Genomic DNA, 12535 nt, shown 5'->3' on the forward strand with positions numbered 1-12535 from the left:
TTAACGAAGGTTTCTTTTTCAATTCTAGCTTCTTGATATTTTTGCAGGATAGTAGAACTCGACGAACACTTGAAACACTGGCACTAACACTAGATTTTTCAATTATTTGCTTCGTTGTTAATTGCGAGTTGGAAGGTACACGCAAAATTGCTCGCTTATCACGATCGGATATGATGACGGCCGACCAATGCTTTTCTTTTTGCCATAATCTTCAACATTTTTTAAGAAATTGTGTATTACTTTACATCTTTTTATTACTTTCGATATTTTTGCTACTGATAACTGTTGCTGTTTTAGTTTAAGAATTTGCTTTTTTTTCAGACTCGTTTAATTTTTTTCCGCGTCCCATACTTATAAAGTTATATAATATTGCACTGTAATCTTTACTCGTTGATAGATCATGAACTACTGAGCAATTTCTAAACATACTAACAGAGTGTGCTATTATTTCGTTCTTAAAATAAAACAATCTTTTTTTGTTACACATTAAACCTCATAATATCTTTAATTATTTTCAACAAACGTTATATATTATACGTTACAGACGAAAAACTTTACACTTGTCATTGAGAAATTAGAGATAGCACACCTCGGCTATCTTTTTGACGAGGAGTGTACGTTCGCTGGTTGCAGCCAATTAACGTTCCACTTTCATATGCGTGGCTGGGTAAAGTCTTGACCGGTTTGTTATTTCATCGACTTTTACCACCACGTGATTCACGCTTTACAATTTTTTTTTTTTTTTTGGGAGACTTTACAATCAATTGTCATTGAGAATTACAAGTAAATTATTTTGGCGTGGTACTTGGTAACTTGGATTATAGGAGTTTATAGTACGTTTGATTCTAGTTGAATCAAATGCTTAAATCTAAAGGGTATTGTCTTTTTAATCTGCGGATCTGGTCCATCGTATCAAGTAATTGGGTAACTAATGGGTTTTGGTGGTTGTTAACTCTTATATTATATCTGTTACTGAATTTGGATGTTTCTTCTTTAACTGTGTTACTTACACCCAGTTACAAACCACCCTGTATATGGTCACCTGTGGGCAGGATTGTTTTTGCAGAGTGAAGATTATATAACTGAATTTATTTTCATTTATTTTCATTTTTATTTTTATTTGTTTTCCAGGTTTAGGGATAAGAGTAATCAATGATATTTTCCAAGACTTACGATAGTACTCAAGGCGAAGAATTGCATTAAAAATAGAAGTGATGAGAACAATCTCTTTTATGGCAAGCTCCTTGATAGCTTTCTTACTTATCTGATCATGTCCTGATGCTTTCCTGGGATTTAGACGACGGATTAAATCTATAACTTACAGAGATGAGAAAGGTTCAATAGGAAGAGACATCTGGGAGGGAGAGTGCAAGTGAAGACATTAGTTAAGTGACTTGCAAACAAGTTGGCTTTTTGTATAGGGCTACGCGCCCATCCACCTTGCGGACAGCGAATTGGAGGGATACGTGTAACAAATAAAAATCTTTTCGTTTGGCGCAAGAGCCTTTACCATGAAATGCCATGACATGAAAAAATTAACCGTGGGTGCGTTTTATTTGATCGACAAGACCGCGCTGTTTTCTAATTGCCAACAATGCTTTTAGGATCGTTCAAATTCCTCGTCGTCTTTTGCGTTCTCGACGAACATCCACAGAGCTTGATTGAAATCTCGTCGACTCGATCTCTGCTCGATTTTTCATCTTTTTCCCTTTATTTTGCACCTTTGCATCTTGTCGATCAAGATGTTAAGATGGCACACCGAAGTGCAAATTTTTATAAAATACACGCAGTGCACCTTCCTCCACGATTTATCCAATCAAAATTTCGCCTGTTCAATGTCCAAAAGAAAGTAACGATTGTTCCATTCGGAACGACCAAAGAGTAGGAATCTTCCTATGCAATTTTATGACGCCAATTTCCGTGGGAAAGTTCCTTTTACCAATGGTGACAACGTTTTTAATTTTCCATGTCTATCGTGTTCTCAATACCCAAGCGTATCGTAAACACGGCGGCTTCCGAATAGTAATTTAACTAATCGAAACATGGCTGCTACGATGGCAGCACATGAAAGTAATGAAACTCCTCTGCAATCAAAATTTTTAAGTTTCTAGTCGATTTTTTATCGGACGCAGATCGCGGTATATAGCGTGTATGCCAGTGGGTGACAAGAATTCGAACTTTCAATAACGAGCGTGGGATTTCGTAGCGAGAAATCATTGTTGATTGTCCGCCAAATCGAAGACTTTGATCAGTCTCAAGTCTGTATGAAAAAGATTTTCGGCGAAAAGAATTTCATTATGAAATACTCCATCCATCATAGTGATGACTTCGCGTACAATATCTCAAATTCCTGGTAGTTCGTTGAAATCATAAGAAGTAATACGTAAATTTCATGAGTTGTCTTAATGAGGTACATTGTTATGCCCCGAGGCTTACTATAGGCCGTGTTCCTAACCGTCGCTCGTGGTACTCAGTGTTGCGGACAGATTATCATACATGACCGGCGAAATATATGCAATGTGGCGCCAAGCAACGAGTTCTAGAAACATCGATTCACCTTTGGTCCGTTATTTTATGTACACAAAGAAGGTGGTATACTTGATCATATGCGCGAACAGTTGCGAGACCCGAGCGTGGTGGAGGTCGTCTCTCAGAGAAGACAAAGGAAAAAGTCGAAGGGCAGTCAGTACCATTTGAAGATTGGAATGCATTGAGAGGTTCAGACGAATAAGTCAAAGTCGCTTAGTCAAACGAATACATCGAGAAATATCATAAAGACGGGTCGAATTACAGTAAGAAACTAATTGTATCATCGTTAAATCATTTATGACGTGTTCATTATAATTCTAAATATTGTTGGAAATAGAAGCTTGTATTAACCCTGTTAATTCAGTGTTACAATCATTTGAACTACCTCTGTTATCCTAATCGAAACAAGGGAACGACTGATTCCTGGCGTCGATTATCAGAACCGTAGCGAGAATTTACGCCTCTCACTGACGCGTTTTCCTTGCGATCGCGTCTCTCCACGAACGGTCGTAACATACATCGTTAATTTGCTGTATAAATCATACTGATGACTACATATTGATTGACATATTGATTGCAAGTAGCATTGCGACCCGATTCGTTGGATATGTGGATTCCAGATGCAAACATTGAAATATCCGTATACCTACTTCGTTTTCTGATTTTATGTGATATTGCACAGCGTTATTGTGTCGCATACGTCCAGTAAAAAGTCGAAACTCAAAAGGCGGATGTTCCTCGTTCGGGTTCCGGTATATCGAATTGTTCTTTCGTACTTTCTGTCACGGAAATGTCATGCGATTTTTAGAGAGCTTGGAGCAAGTCAGACGATCTCCTATAAAATAATGGTGCTCGTTGACAAATCCCCTAGGTGGCACGCCGCTAGTGTCCAACGCTTGGAAAACACATGATTCTGTAACGGTAGCAGCTGATCTGCAAAAGGGATACACTTGGGCGACAACGGTCATCATTTTTACGGAACCCATGCTTCTGTATCAGCAGTTGATTCGATGAAAAATTATGCATGTGACACAATCGCGACGTAACGCGACGTAATTACCTCCAGGAAAACTGCCGCGGTTGCACTAGAATTATTTTCATGTTTCTTGAGTTTAACCGACTGTATAATTTGTTGAATCGTGATAGATTATGCGTATTTCGATTGATCTGCCTTCTTCTTCTTTTCACAATCGTAATCTACTTTCAGTAGCTTCATCGAACGAAGTTTGTCAAGATATCTTAAAAATTCTTTTTACGTCTTAGCCCCCAAAGTATCTGGTTATTCACATCATTACGAAATTTAACTATCTCTGTTCGACATCAGCTCGAATTTAGAAGAATGATGTTCTTAAAATGGTATGTTGGTTGTATGATCATTAGCATAACAGATTTCTGTTTTTCATACGTGTGTAGTCATACCAGAAAACGAGATCTCTTGTTTCTCTTCGTTCGAAGCGAATAGTAATGATATTCGATCAAGTATTTGATTCCGAAGAAAAATATTCATTTAGTCAAAGTAGTGGAGTAAAACTGAATGCCCATTTAAAATCATGTAAAGCTACAAAATCCTTATCCTTACGAATTAGAAACTATTATTTTATATAAAAAGAGACTATAAATATATGTTTACTCTGGATGCAACTACTATAGGTAACATATAACAAAAATATATGTCGCAGATGAAAGGACATCGGGTCTTCCCGTCTGGAATGTTGGGAAAAACCCCAATACCCTAGTCCAGACTTTTACTATAGCTACACTTAAGTAATACAAATAAGAAATAGTTTTGATGTTCCAATCTGGTTTTGTGACGATGGGTTTGAGCTCGAAGTGACATAGCGGGTCACTGGACGTAGCCATGGTCACGGGAGGGACGTGTACCTGACAAAGGCATGGAATGATGGCTCTCCTTAAAAACAAAGATTGACCCGAAAGGTGGGGACAGGAATATATAAGGGCAGTTCCTCTTGGATTTGGGGTTGTTGCAGTTCATGCAGATAAGTTTACTTGTACGTGGAGTCATACGTGTATCACATCGCATTCGTCATCCCGTGGACCGTGGATTCGTTATTAAACCTGAATTCGTTGTCATCAACATCTCGACCATCCGATCGCCGCTATTACTTATAGCCTCTTGTAGTGCCCACATTTGTACCAATAAATATCAGCTATATCCGCGATGGTAAATTTGAGTGAAGGTTCATCGAACGCCCAAAATTCCAAACCTAATCCAACATATATATTATGTAACGTGAAATTTGTTGAAGATACCCAGATAGAGATATAAAATTACAAATAAAAAGAATAAATTAAATTAAATTTGATATGGTGGTTTGTTATTTCATGAACAATAATCATAGATAAATATGCCATTCTCTTTGACATTCCATGCATTATATCTAGTTTCCCTTCTATATGAAATATACGTTGACTTCTACATCTGCATTAAACAATTATGCTATTTATCATAATTGATAGAATAATTGAAACAACGGTAGTAACTAAAATTGTATTTTACAATCTAATGATTGCAAGAAGTATACGCGTATACTACGAGATGTTTCCAATTTTTCCTAAATATAGATTAATGTTCCATTTTACCTTATGTTATATGAATGTCACATCAACATTGAAATGACAGACGTTACGACGGACGTTGCAACGCTCATCTGGCCGTAGACAAGTGTTTGTTACGTTTATGGTCCACATAAGATACTTTAGTAAACGTTTAATGTTTACACCTCGACGTGAGACGAGGCAGCAGGTGAAACGACCAAATATAATATATACAATCCACATGCTGTGTCTACCGTTATAAATTACCTAAAAAAAAAAGTTTTTAAAATGATGAAGACTCCAATGCAGCATCGGAACTTCGGCACTGTTAAAGTTTCTCAAAAATTTTTTTCCAATTTTGTGAAAAAGATGACATGTTCACAGATTTATAGTTGATCATAAATTGTTATGAGTTGTGAGGATCGTTTGGTCGTCGGACTCTTGTCACGTGACAGCAGCTCATTCCGGGCATCGGAGAGGGCAGGGACGCGGCGCAGCACGTGCTGGAATTTGTCCGGCGTGGGAGCGGTCTCGCTACATCTTGCGGCACGTCATAGGCGAGAGATTGACCCCCTCGGAGATCGTAGAAGCGATGCTGAGCGGGCCACAGGAATATGAGGCTGTTCGCCTCTTCTGCGAGCGACTTATGCTCGCAAAGGAGCGAGCAGAAAGGGACAGAAAGAGAAACTCTCACTCTTGTAGGATAACGCGATGGTGGGGGATGGCGATCAGGGGGCCTAGAGCCGCTTCATCGCCGTCCCAACGGACCGCGACTAGAAGGGGCAATGGCCCCTCGTAGCGCCAAATTCAACAGTCAGGGAATTTTTAGGACTGCCTCAATCAAGAAGACGCGGGAGGGGGGTGCAACAGAAAGTTGCACTGCTGTCACACGCGTAGGATGGTCATCGTGGTGTTTCAGTCGGTAAGAGTTCGACACTACTCTGCTGTTGCCGATTATTAGCAGCAGCGGAGTGCCCATGACGATTTCTGCACCTGCAAAAAAAAAAGCTCATTCCGTGCATATATCTAAGAAAATGTTGTTCCGTTTTGCCTTGCTTTGTCTGCTCGCTCCTATCGCATAGTTCCTTGTATCTGTTAATATACATATAATTCTATATTTTGTTGTGTGATGTAGAGGTGGCTTTCAGAGCGTATTTTATACTTGGAAACTATCTTCGTCGATATAGTACGTATCATATGTTTGGTTACAAAAAGGATTCTATTGACTTTGCATGCACGATATCCCCCTGTAATTACCCTTGTTTTATTACCTTTAATGTAGGTGGTTTGTCAGGGCTGTAGATTGTTGAGTCGTAGTCTACCGTGGGTCAAATTGTGTAGTGCTTGGTATGTTTTTAAGGATCGATACAACTGCTCTCCTTCAGCTGTTGACAAAGACTACGTGGGCCCATACGCATTTAAATATATTAAGCAGATGGTTCGTTTCAGATTTATGGAATTGTTTTAAAATATCAAATCACTTACTGAACTTTTTCCAGAAAATATACCTGCACGTGCGAATGCGGCGAAGAAAAGAAAGTGTCGCTTGTAACCCCAAGGACGTACAAAATTTCATGCACGTGAACTTTATGTTTGTTCCAAAGGACGTATCACTTCTCTAACATGACGTTGCAGGTTGAGAGGTTAATAGCATGATGGGTAAAATAAATTTCCGATTTGTTCTATGGATCCGATAACAAATATGAATATAAATATTCGGTTACATGAATGACTCAGCGGCGTTAACAGCGATAAACTTTCCGATTTTATAAATTTCGATATCCCAAATTTTCTAATTTCCAGTTTCCGAATTTCCGAGTTTCCGAGTTTATTAATTCTCAAAATATCAAACTTTTGAGTTATGAATGTTGCAAACTTTCATAAGCCTAAATTTACGAATCTTCGTGTTCGGAAAATAAAATTCATCTCCGTTTTCATAACTTTGATGGAAATTACTCTTTTTCTAAAACTCCTGATATCCATCTTGTTCTTGGCATATTTTCACTCGTACGTGTCTCGAATGTTTAATTTCTCATCGTAGCAGTCTTTGTACTCAGTCATTGTCGATTTTATAGATGAATATTAATAGTGCTGATTAATGAAAGCTAAAAGTCATAAAACTTTACATATTTTTATTTACATATAATTAACTTTACATATATTTACATAGTACATTATCCAGGCGCTTGAAATAGAACAGGACGGATAATTAAAAACTACGAATTGTGCTTTACTCTTAAAATTCCTTTAATATTCATAACTCTTTACAACTCATAGTTCTTGCCATGCCATTGTTACATCCATATTGCAAAATCATCAAAAGCTTTTTAGTGCTTATATAATTGCTTATGTAAAGAAGGAATAGCTTAGCTTTACCTATAAATTTCAGTAGATATGCGATGAAACATAGTCAAATTAAGTATTATGCATAGCAACGATTATGATGCGTAATTCTAACAAGGCATTTTAAAGGAACATACTGATCATACTGAACATACGATCATACTGACGAACATTACAGCGACGCGAATAGATACCCGGTATTTTTGTAGTTTATCGACTGCATGTGTCGAATAAGTCGACAGGTTCTCAATGCGTTTGAGTTTAAACTTTCTACTCGCGATTTTCGTTTCACTTATACTTTTGTATATTTAACATATCTTTATTTAACAGGTATTTGCTCCATTTCCCATAGATTTTTATACGTTTGTTATAATAATCACCATCATAAATACATCTACAACGAACGCGAAGAATTCATGAAGAATTATGTCATTTCGCTTTTCTTTGTGCACTATTATACAATTGCATAAACGGGATTTCGATTGCTGCATATAAGAGAATGGAAGCACTAAAACTACAAACAGCCATTGTAACGAACAGGGTACCCTGGAAGACAGAATTGTTATTTTATAATACAATAGTAATATTACATCGAAATTGTCCAAATGAAATAGTTTCATTATACTTACAATGGTGACGTTATCAGCGTAGAAAGGATAATAACTTGAAGAAAAAGCCGAAATCATAAAAATAGGATGCAAAAGATAAGCACCATACGCCAATTTACTCAAAACAACAAAAACATCTAGCGATAAGATTTTTTTCACGATATCTGCAAACGTATCAAATATATTTAGGTGTAATTTACAATAAGAAGAATGACATTAACGCATTACTAAGTGACATGAAAAATATCGACTTACCGCCATTATTCGTAGTGCATACAACTACCAGCCAGGCAATACCCAGTGCCCAGCCCGTTCTACTGAGGGCCAAATAAAGAACAGCTAAGTTTAAGGGCATGTTTTGGTTCACGGGTGTAAATATAATCGAGCAATTACACAGAATTGCCAAGGTCCAACCAAGGACTAAGAATTTCTAAAAGATTGGTTTAATCACGTTATTGGTAGATACAGAGAAATGTAGTTGTAACGACAAAACTGATAGAAACAGAATATATTACTTTTGATAAGTGCAATTTGTAATTCCATTTTGTAAGAAGGTGACATGTGGCCATTCCTATGAGGTATGGCGATATTCTACACCACGGTCGTATATAAAAGTATGTGAATGTGTTATATTGTCCGTCCAAACTGAGGATGAGAAATACGTACATTTACATATTCCGAATAGTACAAATTGTATTAAACATTTTGTATACTAACGTAGGCTCGTAATTAAGAGTGTACCCCATGTAAGCGACTGATCCTATCGATGAAACTAAGCTAAAAATGCCTAGGCCAATGGCAATATTGTAATGCCTGAAACAGTCGACTTTAGAAGCCGGGTAAAACTGGCCAATGAATGACTACAAAAGCAAATTTCAAACTCACGTGATCGATAATATTAGGAGAAAAGAACCAAATATGAAGAACTGCATATCATTGGGTAGATACCAACTCCAAATGAGACACTGCAAACAGTACTTCTCTTCGAAACGATTCTTTTCTCGTAATGTGAAAGATGTTTACAATGAATTATCTCAGAAAATATACGTACTAGGTCATCCCAATGGTAGAAGTTGTTTATGTAAAGTATATTAGACCACCAATATTTGGAACACTTAGCACTTGGATGTTCGAAGGGAAGAATTGCTGAGACATGATCTTGCCAGGTGAAATTTAATATCGCTATCAGTATAACGACGAAATATGCAGGTGTAAGCCTACAAAATCAATGTATTTATTTGATTAGCACCGTATTTGCATCGCGCATAAATTAAAACACAAAGCATATTAAAATCATCTATACCTAATATATCGCTTCATAATTATTTGAAGGAACATATTCGCTCTTTCTGTTATAGACGGTACTCTCTCCATTTTTTGTTGTTGCTTGAGAAAAATGTACGACGTCAGAAAACCACTCGTAAAGAAAAACGTGTCCACCAAGAATGTTATATTGAATATCATTCGCGCGGGCACGTCATCGACCTTCATGTACACATGCGATTTGTTAGCTGCACACAGGATTGGTGTCGTTAAAAAAGTCGTACTGTATCAGAAATCGGAATGGGCTAGTGAAATTAAATCGCGATCGAAATTCATTTTTTACCCATAGTATCCATTCCGAACACGAACAGATGTGCCAGTATAATCCATAGCGTTCCCAACACTTTCATACCGTGGAATATATGCAAATTCTTTACATCCTTTTGAACTTTAAATATTTGCCGTACATTTCTGAGCAGCGAAAAACAGAGCAGATATTGGTTCATGTGATTTTGTTGCCTCGATTCTAAGAGTGCCGACTCATCGTCACTGGTTTTGCATTTTACTTTTCTTACGTCCTCCAATTCTATTCAAAGTTAACCGTACGTTACACAGATTCCCATGAAATAAACTCGTTGCGATCAGAATAATTAACATCTGGAATACCAGGAATTATTGTATGTATCGCTTACCTTCCGTACTTCCATCTTGATGTGCAATGATTTCCTTTTCGCTGTTTACACGGTTTCGACGGGCGATAATATCGTATACTGTGGCCGCTGTCACGGTAGTACACAACAATAACAAAACTCCTCTGTAATCAAAGTTTTAAGGTTTCTACTCCATATTTAGTCGAACGCCGATCGTGATACTTGTATTTATGTCGACTGAGAATAGAAATTCGGACAGTCGATTAGGAGCTTGAAATTTACGTACATGATGGAGATCATCTTTAAAGAGAGGAGCCATTGATAATCATTCACCAAATCCGTGACTTCGATGAGCCTGAAGTGTATAGCAAACAGTTTGCCGATGAGAAGCGCCTCGTCATGCAATATTTTATCTAGCATCGTGGCTACATCTTGTTTGGTGCAGGATGCCGGTAAACAAAGTCCAAGCGTAATCAAATCCTTACAAAAACGTTCGTCACAGTCGTAAAACTCCGCATTATAAATCTGATTCGTTATGCTAATCAGGTACATGAGATATGTACGTGCTTACTTCGTCCAGCATTTCTTGGTGATATTGCATAGTGCTATTGTGCCGCATGCGCCCAATAAAAAAACGGAACTCAAAAGGTGGATGCTCCTCGTTCGGGTTGCGATATATCGTATTGTTCTTTCGTTTCCCCTCCGAGACAAACAGCGTGCGATTTTGAGAGAGAATGGTGCAACCCATACGATCTCCTAACCAATAATTGTGCCCGCTTATAAATCCCCCGGGTGGCACGCCACTGGTATCCAAAGCTTAAAGAATATATGATACTGCATTGGAAACATCTGATGATACAATTGGCAATAAGGATTTTAAGCGGTAAGGAAGTTGAATGCAGAATTTGGCGTTTCGTGTTTAAAGCCAGAAAATTCAATTCGTTAGAATAAAAAAAACAGCTACGACTATGACTGTCGCCTTTCCGCATTTCAACCGAAGGAATTAGTTTCTTGCGTAAGGTGCGAAGGAAGTCTAAGGGTTGAGGTTCAACTCGATTTAAAATTATGCAGTTGCATAAGAGTTGCGTTTACTGTTATTAATTTTTCACGGTGTAAATGTGTTTTACATGGCGAACAAGGGATGCGACATGTAACGAAACGCAGCCGCAAGCACGGTGTATAGTTATTCGAATTCTATATCCGTTTATGGTTGTACGTTGGTACGTAACGGTTATACGATTATGTGTTATATATTTAATGTGATTTGTTTTATCCTTCCTTTTGTACGCAATCGACCGGTAGTAGAAATTCATTCACACTATCTTAAAAGTTCTGTTTACCTCTTAGACCCCAAAGTATCTGGTTGTCAACAGCATTACGAAATTCATCAACCTCCGTCCGACATCTGCTGGAATTTAGAAGATCCACGTTTTCCAAAACTGCGTACGCTGGAAGTACCTTCCTCGTGGTCACTGGGTCCAGCGTGGTCGCTTGGGTCGACACGTAAATCATTGTTAATGATAAAAGGGATAGCCTTATCCACGAGGAAACTTTTCCGTACTGCATGCTCTGGAATAGGATTTGCCCTCGGATTATTCAAATTCTCTATTGAAAAAAATGGTCAACCATACAAATGACCATTATTCTCTCTTATACGATGAAGTATGTTGTCGCTCTTTCGATACTATCAAGATCAAGAGGTCGATCAAGAGGATGACTACTATAATGTGAATGAAATGTTCAGTTCATTTATTGGATACCAACATTTGGAAAATCGCGTCAAGACTAGTCGTATCCAACAAGGAACGCACAATTTATGACGTAGGACGCCGATAATCATTTCGAATATTTCATCTTCTTGATTATCGCCCAGTTGCGGAGCCCCAGTTAAATTATTGCAGTATTGTTGTCGACATGTGGCTTACCGAAGACATTAATTATCAGCACGCCAATACGCTGTTGAACAAATTTAAAATTTTTTCGATTTTTGTCGCTTCGTTAGATCGTAGTAGGTTCCTACGGCATAATACCGAATTTGCTAACCGTTTCTTTTGAGAACTGACGGTTCTCGAAATAAACCAATTTTGAAAAAAACTTTCAAAATTGGTTTCAACTTTACGGGTGTTTTGTACTTTTACAATAGCAGTTACCTCATTGCAGGAATAGAATGATATGTGTTGCCGTTAATATTGTAAATATATAAATACGTGTGAAAAGTGGAAAGGACAGCTAAGTGGGGCCATTTTCCACTTACATTTTTTGATTCATTTAAAAAAGTAAAACTCTAACAGAAAATGTAACGATGGCACGCGATACTGCAGACGTATGTGCTAAGATTTGCGTCAAAAGAAACTTGGAAGTCGTGTTTTGTTTACAATTTGAAGGCGGAAAACTTTGGCGAAATACGCTATGGAGATGATATATACAACAATATCGGCAGACGACAGTACCACTGGCGTTGTTTAGTTTTGTTCTCAAATTGGAAAAAGACATGATTTTCTAGATTTTCTTAACGATTTCCTCGGCAAAAATGTCTGCTTTCTTCGAATACGCAGAAATTGTGCAGCTCCTTTACTCCACGTTTGG

General features: G+C 37.7%; 2 protein-coding genes across 6 annotated transcripts in view; one reads left to right on the forward strand and one right to left on the reverse strand.

The window, feature by feature from the left end:
- LOC138179749 (monocarboxylate transporter 10) overlaps positions 1–12535 on the forward strand; it is a 327517-nt gene that overhangs the window by 164820 nt on the left and 150162 nt on the right. The gene's annotated exons all lie outside the window — the stretch shown is intronic.
- LOC138179798 (nose resistant to fluoxetine protein 6-like) lies at positions 7588–11512 on the reverse strand. The gene is made up of 13 exons (XM_069112940.1): positions 11290–11512; positions 10521–10765; positions 10236–10429; positions 9992–10113; positions 9643–9885; positions 9340–9547; positions 9088–9259; positions 8922–9001; positions 8754–8849; positions 8552–8681; positions 8292–8466; positions 8058–8200; positions 7588–7974 (listed from the first exon to the last, which is right to left on the reverse strand). Exons 1-13 carry the CDS (start codon positions 11459–11461, stop codon positions 7858–7860), a joined length of 2097 nt encoding a protein of 698 aa, XP_068969041.1. The 5' UTR covers positions 11462–11512; the 3' UTR covers positions 7588–7857.

The sequence above is a fragment of the Bombus flavifrons genome, chromosome 5 (genome assembly GCF_040668555.2).
Source record: "Bombus flavifrons isolate JBK064 chromosome 5, iyBomFlav1_principal, whole genome shotgun sequence".
NCBI classification, from domain to species: Eukaryota; Metazoa; Arthropoda; class Insecta; order Hymenoptera; family Apidae; genus Bombus; species Bombus flavifrons.

Coding starts and splice junctions, on each gene's coding strand:
- LOC138179798 (XM_069112940.1), bottom strand. CDS start 11,461: ATGATTTACGTGTCGACCCAAGCGACCACGCTGGACCCAGTGACCACG. Junction 10,766..11,289: donor GATACTTTGGGGTCTAAGAG/GTAAACAGAACT, acceptor ATATTCTTTAAG/CTTTGGATACCAGTGGCGTG. Junction 9,548..9,642: donor GTTCGGAATGGATACTATGG/GTAAAAAATGAA, acceptor TCCTGTGTGCAG/CTAACAAATCGCATGTGTAC.